The sequence below is a fragment of the Cibotium barometz genome, chromosome 27 (assembly GCF_041138505.1).
Source record: "Cibotium barometz isolate CiBa-2024 chromosome 27, ASM4113850v1, whole genome shotgun sequence".
Lineage (NCBI taxonomy): Eukaryota > Viridiplantae > Streptophyta > Polypodiopsida > Cyatheales > Cibotiaceae > Cibotium > Cibotium barometz.
The window spans coordinates 30,811,874-30,837,500 of record NC_141072.1 but is presented as its reverse complement, the minus strand read 5'-3'; the positions used below and the strand labels follow the sequence as shown (position 1 = coordinate 30,837,500).

Genomic DNA, 25,627 nt, shown 5'->3' with positions numbered 1-25,627 from the left:
ATTGGCACACATAATGATAAGCAAGTGGGTGGTGAGAACTCTACTGAATCCCATTGAAGACTAGGCCCTCTTAATTTCACAGAGACTCTTCCTCTTATTCTGTTCAAGGTTATAACAGGTGGAGAAAGTTGCCTGCTATGGTCCTCTTCTTTAGTAAGATTCCCATTAAACTAAGGGAAGCATGCTTATTAAAAGACTAGGCCCTCTTAATTTCACAGAGATTCTTCCTCTTATTCTGTTCAAGGTTATAACAGGTGGAGAAAGTTGCCTGCTATGGTCCTCTTCTTTAGTAAGATTCCCATTAAACTAAGGGAAGCATGCTTATTAAAAGACTATGGTTAGCTTGGACAGAGTCAAAGGAAACATCACTCTCAACAACATATCAGAGTTAAAGGAAACATCACTCTCAACAACATATCAGAGTTAAAGCTGGCATCTTCCACAAAGACTCAATCTGGTTGTCAATGGTTTGCCAAGACTATATCCCCCTGCCTCTTTACAGATCGGATTATAAGTTGCTTGCTATGGTCCTCTTCTTTAGTAAGATTCCCATTAAACCTAAGGGAAGCATGCTTATTAAAAGACTATGGTTAGCTTGGACACCATCGAGCTCCACGAACACCCCCAACGGGCACTATCCCTCCACCGGGCTCCCATCTCCCAATGAGCTGCCTCCCAATATACCGACCGGAGGGGAGATGATGCCATTCTAGCCTATATATGGCTCTTCAACTTCCCATGCTTCCACTTATGGGATAATCCAAGGCACCTTCTAGCCATAGATCACACGCTCGAAATCGCCAACCTTCCAACACCCTCCCTCGATTCGAGCTCCGCCAAGCCACTGAGGCGCGCGGGGGTCGCCCCTAGGACCACACACGCCTGAGCCACCCAGGACATCACACACCCGGGCTCTGATACCATGTGAGAATGCGCAGCGAAAGGCTAACGCATGTAGGAGACGCATCACTATCGAGCTCCAAGAACACCCCCAACGGGCATTGCAACATCCTTCCACCGGGCTCCCATCTCCCAATGAGCTGCCTCTCCCAAAACACCGGCTGGAAGAGATGATTATGACAAGGTGCCACTCTAGCCTATATATGGCTCTTCAACTTCCCATGCTTCCACTTATGGGATAATCCAAGGTATCTTCTAGCCATAGATCACACGCTCGAGATCGCCAACCTTCCAACAGGCACTTCCCATTGGGTATAAATTGCATAAAAGAAACATGGCTAGTGGTATTTGCCCTAGATGCAGGTTCTCTATGAAAAGTGGTAAGCATGTGTGTTTGGGACTGCCCTGCCTTAAGGAGCACCTGGGGTAAAATGACTAGGTGGATACAGAAGGGCTTAAATATGCAAACCTTTTGGGAGGGCTGGCTACTTGGGAAATGGGCAATCAGTGAGTGATGAATTTAATGGATTGGTTTTTAACATTGTCAGAGCTTGCAGTTTATGGGAAATCTGGATCAGTAGAAATGAAATTGTGTTCTTAAAGACTACATGGACTACATGTACAGGATTGCAAGATTCTGAGTTGATATAGAAATGTATTTGCATGTGCTGGTCTATATGTAATGTAAATAGAATCTTGTGTATGGAGCTGGATTTGCTAATTCAAAATTTACAGAGGAATATACCTTGATTATGTGCCTATTATCTTGGTAGAGCTTCATGCATACTAGGGGTTTTTCCCTAATGTGCATTTGTTGGATGCAGGTGAGGTGTTGGATTGAGAAGAAAAGGCCTCCCAGATTTGGGCCCAAAACTCAGAGATGGTACCACAAGGAAAAGCAAGTGGATCATACTTTCGTGGCTTTTATTGAGAACCCTGTTGGCATAAGACCTACTGTTAAGGTGTGGTCAAAGCATGGAAGAGTGCTAGAAAAACAATCTCCCCGGGGCTGTACTACTGAGGCTTGCTTACTGTTGGGAGATTAGATCTCTTGGGATCAGTCCGGTTTTTTATGTGAAGATGAAAGATGGGATTGTCTTTGTTGTAAAATTTGAAATGAGATAAAAAAGGAGTAGAGTAGTGTGGGTGTGGGGGTGATATAGGACATAGTTGGATAGTCGAGTGCTGGGGTGATATATGATGTATGTTTGACTTTGAATAGTTAATATAAATACTTTATTGTTCCAAAAAAAAGAAGAAAAAAGAGGTACAGAAATACAATTGGTCTAGAAGAAGAGGGAACTAATGGAAGCCGCTAGTAGAGATGAAGAGCTCATGCACTACATAATGAGGTCCAAGCTTCACTATGAAGTTTTCTCTAAGATAAGGAGCTAAGCTTCTCTGGAAAAAAAGCATTTTGTAATCAGTCTTTTGAGACTGTTAGTTTCTTTCTCTTTTACTTAATATATTATTTAAGGTTTTCTCAAAAAAAATTGTAATGTATGTATTATGTCACTATATAATGAAAAAAAGTTGCAATTTTTTTTTGTCAAACATTGCTAAACATGGCTAAACTTTCCAATTTCTTGACGTCGTCAATGATGACTCGCCATGGATGCCAAAAATCCCAAATTTACGAACGAGATCCCGCACTTAACGCGGGCCACAATTGGCATGTGTTTCTTCTGCCGCATATGGGTCGACACCGTCGATTCAGATGCGACACGTCATTCGGGCGCAGGTTTTGGCAGGTGAGGTGGCAAGTGCGGGCACCCAAATCGAAAAGCGGAGCTGCCAGCCGTCGTCCTAGCTGGAGGGATGTACAGCCAGCAGGCTACGGTGACAAGGACGTTTAGATTCTATGGAGCCCACTGATTTTTTCACAGGCAAAATTCAGATATTCGAGGGTAGAATTACGGAAAAACTGTGTGCGGTTTTTGACGTGTCAAGTCTTGTCCCGCCAGCCAGGCTGCCAGCCAAGCCACCAAAACCAGCTCAATAGGCCCTAGTCTCCCGCGGCTTTTTGTCATACGCGCTAACCGCCTCTGCCACACGCATTTACTGCTTGCTTTTTCACACACTCAAAATTTTTGGTGTGTTGCTTTTTGTATTAGGGGTTATATAAACTCAGAGTCTCACCATCTTCGACTTGTGTTAAGTTGTGTGATTAGCTTTGCTGCTACCTGATGTTGCATTCTTTCTGTGGTACAAGACTAGAAGCATCCACGATTCCACAGTCTCTCTCTCTCTCTCTCTCTCTCTCTCGTAGACCCGCACCGGCACAGCTAGCATTCTGATTTATTCTCTCTCTCTCTCTCTCTCTCTCTCTCTCTCTCTCTCTCTCCCAACACACACAGAGCCAGCATTTTGATAATCTCTCTTTCTCTCTCTCTAACTCCCCCAAACACACAGCCAGCATTTTGAAAATCTCTCTCTCTCTCTCTCTCTCTCTCTCTCTCTCAAACGCACACGTCAAATCTCTCTCTCTCTCTCTCTCTCTCTCTCTCTCTCTCTCTCCCCCTCTAAGTCCAGCTTTTTCAAAATCTCTGTTTCTGTGTGTTTGGCCAACATGGTTGCCAAGAAGCCTCGTGTTGTCATCGTTGGAGCAGGCATGGCTGGGCTCTCTGCTGCCCACCAATTGCAGCAACTGGGGACTACCTCATTTGATCTAACGGTACTCGAAGCAAGCAACAGAATTGGTGGTAGAATATGCACCTCTGAAATTGGAGGTGATAGAGTAGAGCTGGGAGCCACATGGATTCATGGAATAGAAGGCAGCCCAGTCTACAAAATCGCACAAGAGATAGGAGCCTTGCAGGAGAGTGAGAAGCCTTTTGAGCGCCAAGATGGGTTCCCTGAAGAGCCCATTGTGAAAGCCGAGGGTGGCCTCACAGTGGACTCCTCCATCGTGAACCCAGTCATGGCTCTGTACAAGAAGCTGCTAGCTCAAATAAGAGCCAAGGGAAAGCTTGCAGGAGCACTAGAAGCTCAAAGCATTGGTGCATTTGTCAGACAGGGCTTCAACGCCTTTTTATCTCAACAAGACAATGCATCCCAGATTGAAGAGCTTCTGTTTGATTATTTCTCTAATGATGGGCTTCTAAACTGGCCTGATTATTGCCCTCCATGGACCTTAAGGTCCCTGCAAGAGGCTCTCCTCTCAATGAATGAATACATGGAGCGCATTGCCACCTCTGCAAACACTCTCTATGACCTTGATCTCCAAGCTGAGAAAGAGTATACAGATTACCCAGGTGAGCATATCACCATAGCCAGAGGCTACATTAGCATTCTCAATGAGCTAGCTGCTTCTCTGCCTCCCAAAGCCCTCCACTTTGGCAGAAAAGTTGACAAATTTGTCTGGAACCGCTCTGCACAGTCATGTAGATCTCCAGTAGCAATACATTGTAGTGATGGGTCTGTGTATGAAGCTGATCATGTGATTATTACAATGTCATTGGGTGTGCTTAAGGCTGGCATTAAGCATAATGAAGTTTATCCATGGGCTAACCCTGAAGGAAGGCCTGTCTGCAGGTCTATTAATGATTTCCAAGCTGGGCTTGTGAAGCAAGAGGCAAAGAATGCATCACTGTTTGAGCCCCCTCTTCCACCATGCAAGCTAGAGGCGATATCTAGACTTGGCTATGGTGTGGTGGATAAGCTTTTTCTCCAACTGAACTCTAGTGCTTTATCTTCATCACAGTTGCAGCAACTAAACTCTCACATTCAGCTGCTATACCACAGTCCTGATCATTCGGGCCAGCAAGCAATCCCTTGGTGGATGAGAAAAACATTCTCCATGGCACCAATCTATGAAGGCTCCAGTGTGCTTTTGTGCTGGTTTGCTGGGGGTGAGGCATTGGAGTTGGAAGGGCTTTCAGATGAGGAGATAATGTCAGGGGTGGCCAGGACTCTGGCTAGGTTTGGGGTGGTCGGACGAAGCCGGAGTGTGAAAAGGAGCTCGCGGAAGGTCAGGGACAATGACTCAAGCAGTGGGAGTGACTCAGAAGACAGCGTGTCAAGAGGAGAGTCGATTAGCAGCAGCAGTAGTGATTCAGAAGAGAACTATGATGATGAAGAAGGAGAATTGGGTGTAAATGAAGATTTGGGCACCATGTTTAGTGGAGTTTTAAGAAGCAAGTGGGGGAGGAACCCTTTGTTCCATGGCTCATACAGCTATGTGGCCACTGGGGCTAGTGGGGATGACATTGAGAAGCTAGCAGAGCCATTGCCCACTATTGCCATTACCAATGCAATTAGTGCAGCTAATGCAGGAGATTATGATGAAAAGTCACCCCTCCAATTGCTCTTTGCTGGTGAAGCCACAGAGAGGAACTTCTACTCTACCACCCATGGTGCCCATCTCAGTGGGTTGCGTGAAGCCAACCGCTTGCTTCATCACTATGGATTTGGCCATGTAGCACCCCTTTGTCATTAAAAATCCCACCCTCCTCTTTCATCCATACATACCCTTGCTTTGATTAAGCTAGATGCTTGTGTAATCCATAGCATCTCTCTCTACATATGAAGTTAAATCTTGTTCCTTTTCAAGGTTAATACATACCCTTTGATCAAATCTTCTTATTTAATTTAATACATTACCTTCTAGTCATCTTTACTTGGGAAGTTTGGTGTGTCTACCTTTGAGCATCTTGAGAAGTGAAAGTTATGCAATTTTTGAACAAGCCATTAATCTTAAGAGCCCTCTCTTGCCGTGCATTAAGCTAGATGTATGTATTTGGAAAGTGAATACATGTTGTTTGATTAATTACACTTGAAGCTTCAAGATAAAGGTTCATAAGTGCCCTTAGTCCACCAATGACAATTTGGAGAATAAAAAGGTTGTTAAATTAATGACAATTGTAGAATAAAAAGGTTGTTAAATTAATGACAATTGTAGACTAAAAAGATTGTTGAATTAACGTTTGATTATCATTTTTTTTTCCATGTCGGCCTTAGGCCCAAGATCCTCTCATAGGTACTAATTTTCCACCACCATAGGTGCTTAATTATTTGCCCGAACCACTTGGTCTAACTTTTGATTATCATTAAGTGGAATATACATTGAGAACTAAGGAAGTTTTTTTTAAGTACACTCAATTTGTGTACTAATGGAAGTTTCTTGGCACATGGGAGCATGACCCCTAGAAGTACCCTTGCATGCCCAAATAAATATGCTTATTTATCTCGTGTAAAAGGGACTTTGCATGGATAATCGAAGCCCGTGCAAAACCTCACATTGTCATGCATTACATGAGTGAAACCCCCTTGAAATCTAGGTTGTCAGAGACAAGAAAATTTAGGCATAGAGTGTTAGAGACGTGCATTAGATGAGTAAATCCCCCTCTAAAACTAAGTTGTCTAACATGAGCTAATGTAGAAATGAGGTGTTATTCATGTATTAGATAGCTAAGTAATAGTGAACTTACTTCATACAATGTGCGTGCATCCTTTGTCAAAGCTTTTCCTTTGCCTAAGCTTTTATAAAAACCCCTATAACATGCACCGTAGTATTCTACAAACATTAGATGAGTGAAACCCCCTTGAAAACTACATTGTCAAAGACAAGGTGTAGTCTCTATCTTACCATTGTCAAAGACAAGGCAAGATAGAGACTAGGTGTCCCCCCCACACCCCACCTCCCCACCCCCCTTTTCTCCTTTCTCCCAACCCTCCAAAAAAAGACAAAGTAACAAACACACACCATCACCACCACCATCACAATCACTACGCCCATACACACCACATTGCAATAGACATGCATGTGATAATTTAGAGAAGGGGTGTTATTCATGCCTAGGGTAATATAAAGATGGGTTGTCATATATGCATGAGATAGAGATGTGTTATAGCCCAATGAACCCCCCAAATACAAGATAATACATCTTGAAAGTGTGAGTGTAATGTTAATACTAGTCTTGTTTATTTTTTTGCAATGTTAAGGGCCTATGTTACTTGTAACATGGACATGTTCCTTATTTAGTACCTCCAGAGTTTCACTATTCCTAGCTACTCTAAGCCAAGTCTTTATGTCTCTCCAAAGGGGGTTGATTGTCCAACATTTCCAAGACACACTGAATTGGAAACATGTTCTTCTCAGGGATACTAAGAAGTTGCACCCCCCCACCAAATGAGATCTAGTAATGGATCAGGATAACCTCCATCAACAACAACATATGGGATGCTCTAAATAATTTAGTAGTTGCAAAGAAAATCGAAGTGCAATGTGAGAAGCAGATCCAACTAGAGATTATACAACACAACCTCCGTTAGGTCACCAAGGACACTTTTCAGATCCAACTAGAGATTATACAACGCAACTTTCGTGAGGTCACCAAGGACACTTTTTAGAGTAATGCTTTAGCGGATGCCAGTAGTGTTTGAAGCCATCTGTGACATAGGCTTATAACCTAATGTGATGTAAATACCTATTTTCTCTCTCCTATAAAGTTTCTCTTTTTACCAAAAAAAAAAGTTCCTTGACTTGGCCTAGATCACACCATGTGTTTAGATCTTAGAGTCGTTCCAATTTTTTGTCAATTTATTTCTATCATGTATTTAGATCTTACAGTTCTATCAACTTTTTGTCAAATTATTTCTGAATTGGGTAAGTTAGAGTTCAATCACAAGTCTTATCAGCGTCTATGTTTTGTTTTTAAAATGCGAGAGGGTACTGAAATTTGATGGCATCACTTTCCACTATAGGAGTGGGTAGATTCAAACCTTGCACTCCCTTTTTGGGAGGCAAGGGTGCTACCGCTTGGGCCTTGGGCCTGATATAAACCCGAGGAGGCTTGGTATAAAACCTAGGATGCTTGTCACTCTCTTTTGTTGGAGTTTGGGAACATTACAAGTGAAATGCTTGACCTTAGACATTTTGGGGGGGAAAAAAGATAAATTTAAGAGTCATTAAGTGAAGGTCTATAGGATAGCCTAGTGTAATGGGGTTGGCAAATGGGATGCACAAGCACAACACAACAATGACACATGCCAAGACTTGAGTGATTTAATAAGGACCTTTGTGGAGTACATAGATTTGATGGAACACACACCATGAATTGGACTAGATTGAAAGAATGCATGGTTAATGGATTTGATTGATTTGTTGATTCTTAAAAAAAGGGAAAAAATAAAAAATAAAATAAAAATCTCTCAAGGCATATTTATGCAGAAATTATAAGGTCTAATTAACATATATAGTGAGAAAATCATAAGGACCAATTAAAATATTTAGTTGTTTCTCATGTGCATTAGTGCTTGAAGGACGTCGTAGTACGAACCACATGAAGAGATCCGCTGACGTGGTTACAAGATGCCAAAATAATTGTGAGATATATTCGACTTAAAAAAAAGCTGGATTTTCTCACAATTTCACGAATATATATATATATATATATATCCCAACTGAATTTGAAGAAATTCGGGAAAACAAGCGAGAGAAAAAAAGGGGGGAAATTATAGTTCTTCGCAGCCTACCCGCTAGAATTTATAAATGGGTCAATTTCCAAATGACATTTAGACTTTTAAAATGTGTTCAATTCAATTCAATATAAATGAGGTCAAATTGGAAGTATAAAATTATTAAAAATGTATTCCAGTTTCCAAGCCATGGTCTAGACTATAGATTCTATAAATAATAATGTCAACACTATTTTGAGCGATCATTCTTGTACACAAGTACTGAGAATCGAGATGCCCTGCGCTAAGGATCTAGTCTAGTAGTACTAAATGATGACGTGGAAGTTTGACCACCAACTTCTCTAAGGTCTAGAGTCTATACCCTAGAATACATCTATAGCCTTTCAAAACCTGTACTAGTACTACACCTTACAGAATCTAGATTAGCTTGAATTTCACTCCACTTCTCTAAAACAATGATTTTTTTTTCAACCCTCAAAATTAAAGTTAATGTTTGGGCTTGACCAGGATTCAGACTCGAAAATCATACACGTGCCCGGATTTATAACTAAAATGTACAAATTTCACCCCTTAAAATTAAAGGCAACGTCGAATTCCAACCGGGATTTTTAAATTTTAGCCGGAAAAATTAGACTACAAACTGGGTTATGTGAGCACTGTTTCACTCTACAATAATGTAAATGCTAATGTATCTTTCCATGTTCCAACACCAACTTCCTAAATGCTTACATAATCACATTTTCCCATTTTAATTGTCACTTCCCTCATACCACTATCAAAAATAAATTTCTTCTCTAACCAGTGAAAAAAAAGGATGACCTTTAAGTGCAACCGGTTTTTATTCAAAAAATGCATAGATTTATCAATTTTAGAACTAAAACTTCAAAAATTTGAACCTTTAAACTCAAGGTTAGGTAAAATTATAATCGGTTTTTCTCAATTTGAGCCGTGAAATAAGCTTTTTTTCCTCTAATCAGTGATTATTAAAAAGACGATCTTTAAGCCCAACCGGTTTTTATTGATAGATTTATCGGTTTTATAACTAAAACTTCAAAAATTTGAATCTTTAAACTCAAGGCTAGGCAAAATTATAATCGGTCTTTCTTAATTTGAGCCGTGAAAATTACATTAAAGGATGGTTTTTCTGACATTGCACTACATTTCAAAGTTTAAACTTAAGGGTGTGGGGACAGTAGCCGGGTGGTTGAGGTGGTGCTCTTCTCCTCCCTCATACTATAGTTTAAACTTAAGGGTGTGGGGACAATAGTCGGATGGTTGAGGCGGCACCCTTCTCCTCCCAGGACACAGGTTCAATTCAAGCCCACCACCCCTCCCCTCACTCCACATACTTCCTTCTCAAAAAAAAAGAAAGAAAGTTTAAACTTTAAGTGATGGGTCAAGGCTAACCCCCAAAGTACCACACCTCAAATTAGGTGTTGTATTTGTATCAAAAATTGTCCTTTTGTCACACTACATCTAATTAGGTGTTCTATTTGTAATCAATCAAAAATTGCCCTTTTTGTCACACCACATTAGCAATATAGCATAGCATGCTTAATTGAAAAAGACATGAGAATGTCTCCTTCAAATATGTAGTTTAATGGATGGTGAACTCGTGTCTTATGAGTTATGCGTAACCTTTTCATTTGAAAAATACCTTTACCTAATGATCGGTGATTCACATTAACACATCAGGAATTGTACAAGGCTAGAAAAATGCCATTTAGCCTGCTTTTTCCTAACAAATGACACGTAGTATTAATTACATTGTTTTCCAATAATGAAAAATAGTCACTTTGAAGGAATTTGATGAAGTATTTTATATATTTTAACTACCTTTAATAAAGAAACTTTCGGGAGCATTGGTCCAAGCACATAAGCCATGAGGACTTGTTAGGATGTCACCCTCAATTTTCATATATATACCTTATAGACAACAGTAATTAATTTTCTTTCTCTCTTTTTGTATTAAGGAGCTTTATTGAAGCTTGGTGGTTATTGCTTCATTTCTTTGTTAGTCCAATGTTATAACACTCCCATGACACTTTACAAACCTTTAGCTGCTCCATCTCATGCAATGACTCCCCACTTTAATGTTTGCACTTTTATCTACAAACAAGAAAGAGGCATATGTGCTCCACTTTTCTTTCTCTCAATATGTTTCAGTTGGAAAACCCTTCCACGTGTTAAACATCAGGATAAAAGAAAGGGCCTTTGTTCACGAATACTACTTGACCTTAGGAGAGTCCTAAAATACTAAATAGAAAAAAATCACATAAAGTTTCCTCTTTCACTCACATACATCTTCCTAGGGATAAATTCCAACCTTAAAGTGCACTATTTGACTGAAAAAGTTGTTTCTGTAACATTTTTTTTCCATGGTCAGTTGACACGCGTTAAACATTGTGACAACGTCTCTAAAGGTATGTTACTTTTTTCTCATGCATTATCACTTACATAGGAAATCTAGACAATGTAATGTGATGATTTATTCTTACAATTAGTTGTGTGTGTGTGTGTGTGTGTGAGAGAGAGAGAGAGAGAGAGAGAGAGAGAGAGAGAGAGAGAGAGTGAAAGAGAGAGAGAGAGAGAGAGAGAGCATGATTTATATTGGTTGGTTTTTAGTGGCTTGATTGTCACAACTTAATATCTAGTTCACTTCAACTTTATGGATGAAATAAGCATGTGTTTGACTAAATATAAACTCTCAAAAGGCACTTTAGCCTCCATTTTGAACACTTAGTCAATAAAAAGTATGTAATATGTAGTTAATGCGATCCACATCGTAATTAATACATCAAAAGTGTTTGTTGTGCCCTTTAGAAAAAGCAACAAATCAAACTACTATGATCATTAAAAATTTAAAGTTGACTTTATAATTGGAATTTAGAACTTTAACGGCAACCATTAACTTTCTAAAAGCAAAGGAAAAAGATAAAACTTTATTATATCATAACTAGATAGAATCTTGGTGAATGAGATAAAAGATACACTAGCTTCAAAAGTATACACTCATCATTGCTCATAAATAGTAACTTTTAAATCTTATATACATATTTGAGCATTTGGTTGACTTAATGGCATGCAAAATATGTAAACATTGTAAAATTCCCTACCCATTAATGTAGATCTAAACAAAGTTTCATTTCCCAGCTTTGAAAGCATTTTGACTTAATGGGAAACAAAATAGAAAATGTTGAATACCTTTATTATATTCTTTTTCTTTTTCTTTGTTGGGTGACAACCACATGTACTTGTGTTATCCTTTGTTTTTGAGTTATTCACAAAAGAGTGTATTACTAGTAAAGAAAAACATTATTTATAAAGCTAGATAAATGCTTTAAGTTGTTGACTATGTTAATTATCCATCTCAAATAATCTAGCACAAAACATTGGGGACATCATATGGGAATCTTGGAGAAAAAATCTTGTAATAGATTTGATTCAACTCTCTCTCCCAATAATCCACCCTTCTAAGGTCATTAGTTTTTATTTATATCACTTGTTTTAAGCAAGTGGATTTCAAAATTTAAACTATTATACCTCAATAAAGCTATCTCAGTGTCAACTGAACAGGAGCCTTAAGAAAATGTCCATTTAAACTCTTTAAGTAAACATAAAAAAGTATCATTCACAATCAAAATACTATTACTTTGGATTTAAAAATACATTACCTAAAAACTTGATGATATATTTATTTAATGTGAAGCTTTCATATGAAAGGTTTGAAAACCCTTATGTATGAAAGATCTGATGCTTTATCATTCTTGGTAAATAAAGTTTGCATGTGATAATATAATGCCCTCTTGAAAACATAGGAAATTCACCTCTACAAAGACAATCTCATCAAAACAACTCAAGTCACTCATCTAATGCATATCATTGAAATATGGATGTTGTAAGCTCATTCTCCGGAGTCACTCATCCAATGCATATCATTAAAATATGGATGTTGTAAGCTCATTCTCCGGAGTCACTCATCCAATGCATATCATTAAAATATGGATGTTGTGAAGATCATTCTCCCTAAATAGAAAGGTGATAGTCAATGTCACAAGTGATCTTAAGACTCTTTATTTGTAAGATAATACAAGAATGACATTTTCTACAGAAACATTATAAAGTTTCCACTATATGTAAGGAATCCTCTCTATCATTAAAAAAGGCGAATTCGATAAATCATCCTATAGGTGTAGAATGTTAGACCCCCCCTTACAACAAACAAGGATCAGTAGAGGAAAAGTTTGTAGAGAATCAACAGATACTAGCATTATTAGGTAATAACCCATTAAACATGTCCGAAGAATTAGCATAGGTATGCTTATTGAATTCTATCATTGGATAGATAGAATCCTCTACAAAGACGACATCCCTATGAGATCAAGAATCTTCTTTGTGAGAGGATTATAGAGATGGTAACCTTTGCTTTCAGTACTATAACCAATAAAAATGCATTTCATTGCCTTGTCATCTAGCTTAATTCTCCTTTGGGTTGGCACATGTGCATATATGCCAAACAACAAAAAACTGTTGAAACTATGGATCAAGCTCTCCTACTAGCAAAACATCTACCTAATCAAGTCTAATCCTATACTACTGAAAAAACTAATCTAAGGTGGATATAAATGGAGAAAACTCATAATGAGTATGTGCTAATTAAGATGCACTCAAGTACAATTAGACACCAAGATGAATTAGCTTGGATACATAAAGAGACTTGAGATAAGTGCAAGTAATATAATTTCATTGCTTTAAGTGGACCCCTTTTATATGAGGAGGTACACCCTTGGGCTTGTACATCAATGTGGGATATATCCCTTTGCTCATGTGGCTTCATGCTATGATTTGCACTTTCTTGGCTACTCAACTCACTCCTTACCTCTTCCTTGTGCTCTTTAGTACCACATTTCTTAACACCCCCTCTTGGTGACAAATCTTTGGGCTACTTAAGGTGGTCGGATGCAAGGTTTCACAACATATTTTCACCCCCCCCCTTGATGGTGACTTGACCTATCTTTGAGGCCTAGAGGTCATCTCTAAGAGTGACCCCCCCCCCCTTGATAGAGACTTGACCTATCTTTGAGCTTTAGAGGTCTCTTCTAAGAGTACGGTTACAGCTATCATTACCCCCCTGGGTGCTCAACTGGATACTCTCAGGTGGTCGGGTAGATACACATAAACAAACAAGATGAAATGATAAGATGGGTGTCTACTCATATGGTGACCCCTCTTCTACAACAGATGGCTAGGATAGTGGTGGTAGCTTCTTGGTGTAGTCACTTTAAGTGTAAAGGAGTTCGATTCCCCCTACTCTCTCTCTTCATGTGGTAAGGGGACACGGGTACTCAAAAACATTGCGACACATACTTCGATGGTATCCAAGTGCCACTACATAAATCACTTTGTGATATGACCATTTTGATACTTTTAATTGCTTAGGATAATTCCAACTTTTAAAAAGAAAGTTAGTATATGTTCTATGAAGACTTACATTTAAGAAAGGGGATACATAAAAAGTCATACATGTATATATCTTATAAGCTTAAATAGGGGGATATATTGGTCTTACAAGCTTCATAAATAGGGGTTTTTTTAGAAGTCCTTGCACGCAGGTGACATGTCTTCTTTACTATGAGTGAACCCCCCGTGTTCGCATCACATATCATCACATCTATTTACCTTTCATTCTCATCACTTCTATTCTCATCACATCCATCCTCTATTCATTCTCATCTATCTGATTCATATCACATTTATTTATAGAATGTAAGAGAATTCTTATTTTTGATATAAAGATTCTTTACGTATCTATTTATGCATAAGAACAACTTCAGTGGGAAATAACACTTTACGTATCTATTTATGCATAAGAACACTTTTGATATAAAGATTCTTTACGTATCTATTTATGCATAAGAACAACTTCAGTGGGAAATAACACTTTTATAAAAATCCGTTTATGCATCTATTTATGCATAAATTCAATTTTAAGGAGAATAACACTTTCGAAATAAAAATAAATCTTTTATGCATCTTTCTATGCATAAATTCAATTTTAATGAGAATAACTCTTTTGAAATAAAAATAAATTTCTTTATGCATCTTTCTATGTATAAAATCAAAATTAATGAGAATAACTCTTTTGAAATAAAAATAAATTTCTTTATGCATCTTTCTATGCATAAAATCAAAATTAATGAGAATAACTCTTTTGAAATAAAAATAAATTTCTTTATGCATCTTTCTATGCATAAAATCAAAATTTGATGAAAGTAAGGCTTTTATAAAAAAATTCTTTTATGCATCTATTTATGCACATAAATTCAATTTTAATGAAAGTAACACTTTTATAATAAAAAAATTTCTTTTATGCATCTATTTATGCATAAAAATTAATTTTGATGAAAGTAATATTTTCATAATCAATATATTCCCAATACGCATCTTTCTATGCATAGAAATTAATTCTAATGAAAATAACACTTTTATTATAAAAATATTTCTAATATGCATTTTTCTATGCATAGAATAAAAATAACACTTTTAGAATACACAAGCGGTGGGGATTACTCTTTTTGAATAATAAAAGAGAAAACTGATTTCACAAAATTTAAGAAAATTTTGCCATAACCTCCTTTGTATGGCTGACCATTTTTTAATTTTTTTCATTCTCAAGTTACTTAGAAATTATCCCAAATGGTTTAAAGCATCATCATTTCTTCTAAATATCTCTTCTTTTTTAACTAATAACCTTGTCCTTAGACAACTCTTCATCTTATGTGAGTATTTACTCGTTTTTGGGGGGATTTCCTTTTATTCTTCAATTTATCTCCTCCCTACATTTGGATTAATCTAATTGGTCCATAGGAACCTTAATTTAAAAATTTTAAAAAATCTGGCTCCTTAGGCTAAGGTCCTTTTTACTTGATTTCAATTTATTCCAATTGCACATTGGAAATTTCTTTTTGAATATCTGTTTCAAGGGAAACCATTTTAGACACTAGGAGGATTTTTATATCCAAAAATATCTCAATTTTGAATTACCTCCCTCTAGATATTTTCTCTCTCTAGGCCAAAATAGGGTAAAATAGGATCTTTCTTTTATTTTAGAGAGGGGAATAATTATAAGATCAGAAGGGGAGGTTTTTACACCTGCACATCTCAAAAGCTGGAGGGAGGAATCTTACACTACAAAGGAGCATACAATTTGCTATCCTCTTTTAACCCATCTAGATATAATCCGAGACTCATTGATTTCTAATCTTTGAGCATTTACTACACCTTCCATTTGATTAGAAGGTTGTGCATCAGCTTCTTGAGCATTCTCCCCTTAACACCATTTTAGAGAATTTGAAAAAATCCCAATTCCCATTTTCTTCCAAGATTGTAAAAAAGGGACCATGGTAAACGTTTTTAAGATTTTGTCAAAACCCCATCACGTGACATATCATTGGAAAGAGCTTAAAGAGTAGGTTTTAAATGCACATCCTTCGACAACTTTTGGGTTGGTATGCTTAAGACACGCTAAAAGGTAGATTGAAAAGAAAATTCCCAAAGTCTAGGGATTTTTCAAAATTCTCCAATATGGTAGTCCTTACACAATAACGAGGATCAGTAGGCAAAATCTTATGAATATCAAAAGACACTAGCATTGCCAACAAACCATCAAACATGTTTGAGAAATCAGAATATATGTATGTTTTGTGGATAAATAGAATCCTTAGGAAAAAGCACATCCCTACTGAAGACAATAATCTTCTTGGTAAGAGGATTGTGGTGACGATAGCCGTTGGTTTCTTCACCATGGCTACTGAAAATGCATTTTGGTACCTTATCATTAAGGTTAGTCTGAATCTAATGGTGCATGTGCATATTCTAAATAGCCAAAACATGCATATGTTTAACTTTAGGTTTTCTGTTGAACCAAAAACATGCATATGTTTAACTTTAGGTTTTCTGTTGAACCAAAAACATGCATATGTTCAACTTTAGGTTTTCTATTGAACTAAGCTTTGTAAGAAGGGATTTCTTTCTAAGCTTTAGTGGGTCACTTGTTAGCATTACATAGGTAGCACAAAGAACTACTTCTATCCAAAACTTATGTGGAAGCCTAGTGACCTCTAACCATCTCCATAAGAATCCTATTTATTCTCTTAGCAACACCATTTTCTATGGTGTATAAGGAGCTACACATTGATGCTTTATTCCTTTTTGTGCCAAAAATTCTTTAAAAGAATTAGAGAAATATTTCTTCCCTCTATCTATATAAAGGTTTTGGAATTTTTGTGCCAAAAATTATTTAAAAGCATTAGACAAATATTTCTTTCCTCTGTCTATATTCTCAACCACAGTTGAAAATGAGAATTTTGCTTTCATGAGGTAATATCAATCAAATTTACTGTAATGTCATAAGATAAAGATTTCCTCCCAAAGACAGAGCTTGCATTGGACCACACACATCACTCTATAAGATGCAATTTGTGGTCAGCTCTATCCTTGCCCTATTGCATTCTTAAGGAAAGGTTGGTGGGAGAGTTTGCCAAGGATACATCCTTCACAAACATATCTTGGTGGGGGAGCAAGTTGAGATAGTTCCTCTAACATCCCATGTTTCTACAAAAGCATTAAACCACACCCAATGGATGTATGGTCAAACCTAGCATGCCACAATTGGGTGTCTTTCATTTCACTTGAAGTGTGCTTCCAGACAAGCATCGTTATACTTGTCATGCATGTCCAATTTGTATAAACCTTGGTTGAGATTTCCAGCATAATCTACATATCCTATTCTTTATCATGGATAATGTATTTATCATCTACAAATTTAACATTAAGACCCCCTTTTGCTAGAGTGGAAACTAAAAGTAGATTCGTCTTTATATTGAGAATAAAAATTATATTTCAAAGACAGACCCTCACCACTAGCAGTAGTAAGACAAATCTCATTAATACATGGAATAAAAAATACATTTTAAAGACAAATATCCTTACCACTAGTAGTAGTTAGGTAAATCTCACCAATACCTCTGATTGTATAGGAGGCATTACACACATAATAGTGTGATCATCTTGCATAGATTCCAGATTATTGACCAAGCTTATTTAATACGTAATGTGCTTAGAAGCATAATTATAAAGATACCAACTATTTGAAGTAGTTGCATTGAGATATGAATCCTGGTTAAGATTAAAGCTGCAAATAGCCATACGTGAGAAGGCTTCAAGGACAACATTCACAGAGTCCTCTTTCTCGACACTCTAGTTATTTAGTAATTGTTCTTAGAAGCACAATTATCAAGATACCAACTATCTAAAGTAGTTGCATTGAGATATGAATCCTGGTTAGGATTAAAGTTGCAAAGAACCATAAGTGAGAAGTCTTCAAGGAAAACATTCACAGTTTCCTCTTTCTCGGCACTCTGGTTATTTGGGGCAGAACTGGTAAAATCTTTGTTAGATTCATTTTTCTTATTTTCTTTATCATGTAATTTGAAGAATTGTTCAAGTGCATGTCCATGCTTCTTGCAATACCTACAAGTACTATTATTTGGCTTCTTGGAATAATCCTTGTCCTCTCAAGAAGATTTATTTTGATTGTTCTTCCGTTAGAACTTCTTGCTTTTATCCTTGGTGATAAGAGCCTAATCACTCTGCTACTATAACTAATAGATGCATTTATTCTAGATTTATCCTCCTCTTGTAACAAAAAGCTAACAAGATCTTGTTAGGAAAGAGGGGCTGTATTGCCTCTCAAAGAAAGTTAGAGGGAACTATTAAGATTCATGCAAAGACTTAAGGGTGATGTTACTTAAGTCTTGCAACACAATGAAAGCCTGTGGTAATAATGATATTTTTGACTATGAAACTGTAGAGAGAGTAATTTAACCCATTTAATTTATTTTCTTTTGAAAGAGTGCAATTGTAGAGAGAGTAATTTAACCCATTTATTTTCTTTTGAAAGAGTGCAATTATTTTGCAAGCTTTGCGTTTTGAGCTTTTATGCAATTTTCAACAAAGTTTCAAGGTTTTTTTGAAATGTGCTTAGTATAGAAAGGTTAAGTTTATAGTACTCATTATTGGGCACATAATTGTTACTCATCATTTTTCATTATAACCATAAATTTTGCACCGTGATGTAGCTGGATACATAAAATCATCATCACCTACGAAATACATAGCAAATGAAGTCTCAAGGCTACTTTATAATATTAACTACTTATGGGTATCTAGACACATTGTTGATAGGACTTTTTACCGTCCACATAAAAAATACTTAATTGAAGAGAATTTGTTTCATTATCATCCTTGTACTGAGACTAGACACTGGCCGTGAATCATTATCATGTGCAAAGACCTTCCCAACCTTCACACTACAAATTTGTATGAGATTAGACAATGCTAACAATGCACAATAAAAGCTTGTTAGTAAGACCTTCTCAGTACGGCGCATGTTGAAGTTGTTTCAAGATTTAATGGTGATGGTTTTTTCACATGGCAAAGAAAGACCATGTACTTGCTTATGCGTAAGGGGACTTGGCACCTTATTGAGGATGAAGAAGTGGAGGTTGAGCCACTTTAAAACAACAAAGCATTGGGCCTCACTCGCTCAAAATCTTGATGATGATGTGATTAGTCACATTGTTGGCATCAAGGATGACAAGTTGGCATGGCAGGAACTTAATAAGATTTTCGGCACCAACTCAAAGAGCTCAAAGATCAACCTTCTCATGGAGTACTACAAGCTCAACAAGAAGGAAATCGAGACCATGGCACAACACATCAGTAAATTCAAAGGTATCAAACAACAACTTAGTGCATTAAAGAAAGTCATTGAGGAAGATGAACCTATTGCTATATTGCTAAAAAGTTTTGACAAAGAACCTTATGAATCAATTGTTTCTACACTTAAAAATGTGCCCAACACTAAACTTCAAGATGTAGAATTATCTCTACTTAAACAAGAATCCAAATTCAAACATAAAGAATCATTCAAATCACGTCAACTGTGCAAGCACTGTATATAAAGCGTGAGAGATTTCAAAGGACAAATAAATCAACATCTCAACTTCCAAGAGGCTATCACTGTGAAAAACTTGGTCGTACCAAGAATGAATGTTGCAATAAAGATAAACCAAAGCTTGTTTGTGACTATTGTGGAAAAATTGGTCACCTAGAAGAAGATTGCTATCAAAAAAAGAAGCAGGCAAACTACATCGAGGCTAAAGCTGTCCCAGCTAAAGACGTGCTCTTCTAGAGAAAGAACCATTATACTTTTCACCCCTCTTGTCTCTACAAAAAGTGTGATGTAATCAGCCTCTGAGGCCATATGATCAACTCAAGTTGAAATTCATAGCCAAATTAGCTATAATGCCAAAGTAGCATAAAGGCCAAAGTAGCCTAGCACAAGGGGAGAGAGAGGAAGAGTGAAAGCCTAAAATTTTACCCAATCTAGCATCAAGGGGGGGTGTTGAAATGAGTGATGCTAGAGTGCCAAGTCACCTAGCCAAGTTATCCCACATGAGCTATCATAGCTTTGTTGTACTCTCCTCATATAAAAGGAGGACGTTTCAAGCATTGGAATACAAGCACAACATCTCAAGTCTTTTTATGAGTACAAGTTTCCATCTTGTAACCTAACTGCACTTGAGTCTAAACTTAATTAGCACACACTCATCACCATGAGTATTGTTCACTTTTCTCCACCTTAGATTAGTGTTGTCATTAGTGTAGGATTAGTTTATGATTAGGTAAATGTCTTGTTATTAGGAAGTTGTTTAGGAGATGAAAGATCCCTGCACCCTCCGCGCAACGAATTCAGGGGTGCTAGCAGCGGAAGTAGCACTTATGAGCACGATAGAGCCTCTCACTCGGGGCCTCGCCCTTGGATATCTGGACAAGAGACTAATCCCTCAGTTCTTCCAAAATCGAACTCGGAAAAACTTCCCTCGCCCACCAGTAGACATAGGCGATTCCTCCAGGATAAGTTTATTCTAACGTAGTCAAGGTCATCACTAACCAAATTGATCCGACTGAACCCGTAAGTCTCATGGTCAGATCAAGGAAAATACTTGCACTTGGATCATGGAGCACAATGCTTTTTTCCTCATCAAGAGGCACAGCCGTTGATTCTTTTCCATAGCACAAGGGTTATCCGAGATTTACTTCAACTATCGTAACTTAACAGAATTGAGTCTCATTTTAGGGATCCATTAGTCCAGCCTAGCCCCATCCAATCCCATGGGTTAGCTAACCGCCCAACCACTGTAGTGATAGGATCCATTTAGAAATTTGGTTATGGTTTGTTCCCGGTACTAGGGAAAAGAGTTCCCAGGCCCCCTAGCCGGCGCTTCAAGCAAACTTAAAGATAGTCACACCACTTACACACCCAATATAAAATTGCCTATTTCACAGATTCAGCTGTCTTTAAAATAATCTTTTGATGAAACCATAGTATCACTGATCATAATCCTCCAAAATATCTAGCTTGAATTCTAATTTCTAATCATTCCTTCATCGGTGTACCTAGGCATCATTGACAACTAGTACCCGACAATATGATCACATAAGAAAATCCAGATGGACTCTTCGTTGAAGATCAGCAAGATCAACCAACAGATCCATATAAAAGAGCCATGGACTCATCCGTTGAGGACCAGTAAGGGGAATCAACCAGATCCATACCCAAGTTCAGAAAACAACTCTAACACCTTGTTCCATTTTTCTTCCCCGATGCATGGGTGGGTATCTTCGGCGACCCAAAGCCCGAGCACCGTATGGTCAGCACTCTCTAGGCTCCTTCGTAGGTCACCTAGTGCTTCACTCATAGGCTGCTTCCTTGGTCCCTTCTCCACCGTACCGGAAGCTCACCATTTAAATCGAACCGAGACTGGTCAAGACCTCGGTCAACCTTGCTACGCGAGACGTCCTCCGTTAACTCTTTATCAGCTATTGTAACTTTATCACAAAGAAAAACATCACCATCAACACAAGACTGGGTGCAATCTTCCCTCCTCTTGTGCGTGGCCTTCCCCCAAACAAGAGTATTTTTATTAGCTTTTCAATAAAAAATAGGCCATAGTCCCCAAAAATATACAAAGTGTGCTTTTAGAGAGCACGGCACTCTTCTACAACAAAAATAGAGTGTCCCAAAAATTGGGGCTAGGGTAAAGCCTTTAGGCTTTATTAAATTCAACATTATAAATGTATTTTTCCCAATATATCAAAATGGAAAAATCAACTACTAAGGTTACTAAATATGATGTGCATAAGAAACATTCTCCTCGACATTATTCATCAATCCTCATAATCTTCTTCACTTGAAAATATAAGCCCAATTAATAATTAAATTAATCCCACAAATATTAAACAGGCACAAACCATAACCAACTCATGACTACCAAGCGTAAGTACCCCAGGGATCACCCTGCCGTACAAACCTAACTGAAATAATCATAGACGGCCCCAAGCATACGTCATATACCGCACGTATTAATATTTATAGTGGTGTCACCCACGATATTGACCTAGCCGGCATGACGCAAGAGTAACCTAGGCATCCCCAAATTACTCAAGAGGAAAAAATAATATTCTTAAAGAGGACTTAAAATATATTCTCATGACATCCCTCTTGCTTGAGTTTGCAATTGCCCTCAATTGCAGGTTTGCTGGGTTTGAAAAGAACGAAGGATCTCAGGATAAGCTCGAAAAAATTTCTTGGGTATCCATTAAATATTAAATGACCATGACTATCATTCATAAAATAACATGGATCATAACACCGAGTGTGAGACCCTGCCCCGCGCAAGAAGTGCTACTTCTGCTGCTAGAACCCCTGAATTCATTGCACGGTGGGATAGGGACCTCACAACTAGTATAAGAGCGAATTGGCTAATGAGGATCAACCGAGAAGCCAAAAATGTCAAAAATTTATGAAGAAGTAGTAAAAGGTTTTAATTGTGTGATAAAATTCATACGAATTGATATTCAAACTGAAATTTGTAAATTGGTAATTGGGTGTTCAGAGATGGAAGTACCGCAATTATATGGAATCCCTGACTTGCTTAAGGCCTAGACATGATGGTATTCACCTTATAGTTCCAAGGACCGTGACTACCCGTATATACCGAGGGTATAACTGCAGCTCTTTACTGGCGGTATATACGAGTAAATCTAAGACTTGAAATTATAAGCATTAATACTATCCAAATGATGAATTCGAATGTGGTTGATATGATTTTAAATTCTGGTTGAGAACTGATGAGTTGATTTGGATTCTGATTGAAAAATGAAGATTCCTAAATTTTGGTTGAAATCTAATAAACTAAGCAAAACCACAATGAGGATGAATGGGACGAGTCCCTGTGATGATGTTCGTAGTAGCTGGAATGACGTTAATGACTTCAGCAAATCACTATGAGATTAGTGGATTATGTTGGCAGATTGTTGCTATTAACAATTGACCCAATGGATCAAGTTAAGGGATGTCAAATTAAAAATTTGTATAATTGAAAATTTCCATGAAGGACTGTTCAGATAGAGGTCTAATGGACCATTATTGTGATAAGGATTTGAATGATACGATCTGAGTGAACTATTATCTGATGATGAGTTTTATATAACGGATCTTTATCCCAGGATTCTGTTGGGTTCACCAAACTATAAGGAACCCCAGAATCAGTTGGATCTTAAGGAAAAGAGTTCTCCTCTAATTTTGCGAGATGAGGACATCTCGCGTTTTTTTAAGTGGGGTAGGATGTAAGATTCCTCCTCCGGCTTTTGAGTTGTGCAGGTGTAAAAACTTCCCCTTCTGATCTTATAATTATTTCCCTTTGAAATAAAAGAAAGATCCTGTTTTACCCTATTTTGACCTAGAGAGAGAAAATGTCTAGAGGGAGGTAATTTAAAATTGAGGTATTTTTGGATATAAAAATCCTCCTAGTGTCTAAAATGGTTTCCCTTGAAACAGATATTGAAAAAGAAATTTCCAATGTGCAATTGGAATAAATTGAAATCAGGTAAAAAGGACCTTTAGCCTAAGGAGCCAGATTTTTTGAAATTTTTGAATTAAGGTTCCTATGGACCAATTAGATTAATCCAAATGTAGGGAGGAGATAAATTGAAGAATAAAAGAAAATCCTCGCAAAAATGAGTAAATACTCACATAAGATGAAGAGTTGACTAAGGACAAGGTTATTAGTTAAAAAAGAAGAGATGTTTAGAAGAAATGATGCATTTTGGACACAGTGTGGGGGAATTTCCCTCATGAAGGAGGTGCCTATTTCATATGTGTGGTTGAGTTTTAAACTCACAAATAATGAGATATTTTCATCTCTCCTCTCTCCTGCTTCAACTCGATCCAAAAAGTAAGCTAAACTGACCTAAAAATGGTCAAAAATTGACCAAACTGATCTGGAAAATTCTAGAATCAGCTTGCTTGGTTAGAGGCTCACTTTTTCCTATAAATGAAGCCTTCCCCTTTGTAAATGGTTAATAGTGTTTTATGCACTGTTACTCTACTCCTCCCTTGAGCCAAAAACAGTAAATTTATTGATAATTCATTAGTTTTTGACCATTTCCTCTTCAAAAGAATTTGTGGCCACTCTTGTTGCAAACAAGAGTAGATCCCTCAAACCATCAAGCTAAAGGAAAGCTCACAAAAATTCATGTAAGCTAGAAATCCTACTTTTTCTTTATTCCATTTAAATGGTTTTCTAATTTTTGTTTTCTTTAAAATAAAAATGATGCTATGCCTTGTTGGAAAGGCTTTCCCCCTCTCTTCATTCTTGAATTCAGCCTTTCTTTATTCTAGATGTGTAATCAAATTGTTAGAATTAAACTTTTTATATTGTTTCTCTTTAAAAAGTGGAATTTGATTAGTTTAGAATGCTTTAAACCATTTGGGATAATTTCTAAGTAACTTGAGAATGAAAAAAATTGAAAAATGGTCAGCCATACAAAGGAGGTTATGGTAAAATTTTCTTAAATTTTGTGAAATAAGTTTTATCTTTTATTATTCAAAAAGAGTAATCCCCACCGCTTGTGTATTCTAAAAGTGTTATTTTTATTCTATGCATAGAAAAATGCATATTAGAAATATTTTTATAATAAAAGTGTTATTTTCATTAGAATTAATTTCTATGCATAGAAAGATGCATATTGGGAATATATTGATTATAAAAGTGTTACTTTCATCAAATTTTTTTTTAATGCTTAAATAGATGCATAAAAGAATTTTTTTATTATAAAAGTGTTACTTTCATTAAAATTGAATTTATGCATCAATAGATGCATAAAAGAATTTTTTTAATAAAAACCTTACTTTCATCAAATTTTGATTTGATGCATAAAGAAATTTATTTTTATTTCAAAAGAGTTATTCTCATTAATTGTGATTTTATGCATAGAAAGATGCATAAAGAAATTAATTTTTATTTCAAAAGAGTTATGCATAGAAAGATGCATAAAGAATTTTTTTTTATTTCAAAAGAGTTATTCTCATTAAAATTGAATTTATGCATAGAAAGATGCATAAAATATTTTTTTTTAAAATTTCGAAAGTGTTATTCTCCTTAAAATTGAATTTATGCATAAATAGATGCATAAACGGACTTTTATAAAAGTGTTATTTCCCACTGAAGTTGTTCTTATGCATAAATAGATACGTAAAGAATCTTTGTATCAAAAATAAGAATTCTCTTACATTCTATAAATAGATGTGATATGAATCAGATAGATGAGAATGAATAGAGGATAGATGTGATGAGAATAGAAGTGATGAGAATGAAAGGTAAATAGATGTGATGATATGTGATGCAAATCAAATCGATGGGAATGAATGGATGGATGGATGTGATGAGAATAGAAGTGATGAGAATGAGAGGTAAATAGATGTGATGAGAATGAGAGGTAAATAGATGTGATGAGATGGGATGCGAATCAGATAGATGGGAATGAATGGATGGATGGATGTGATGAGATGGGATACGAATGAGATAGATGGGAATGATGGATGGATGTGATGAGAATAGAAGTGATGAGAATGAGAGGTAAATAGATGTGATGAGATGGGATGCGAATCAGATAGATGGGAATCAATGGATGGATGGATGTGATGAGAATAGAAGTGATGAGAATGAGAGGTAAATAGATGTGATGAGATGGGATGCGAATCAGATAGATGGGAATGAATGGATGGATAGATGTGATAAGAATAGAAGTGATGAGAATGAGAGGTAAATAGATGTGATAAGATGGGATGCAAATCAGATAGATGGGAATGAATGGATGGATGGATGTGATGAGAATAGAA

The 25,627-nt window shown here is 36.9% G+C and overlaps 1 protein-coding gene across 1 annotated transcript; it reads left to right on the top strand.

Moving 5' to 3' along the window:
• The first annotated feature begins 2,999 nt into the window (after positions 1–2,999).
• LOC147623279 (putative polyamine oxidase 5) lies at positions 3,000–5,476 on the top strand. Its single transcript, XM_086821393.1, has one exon. The coding sequence runs from the start codon at positions 3,470–3,472 to the stop codon at positions 5,336–5,338; it is 1,869 nt and encodes a 622-aa protein (XP_086677519.1). The 5' UTR covers positions 3,000–3,469; the 3' UTR covers positions 5,339–5,476.
• The last annotated feature ends 20,151 nt before the right edge of the window (positions 5,477–25,627 follow it).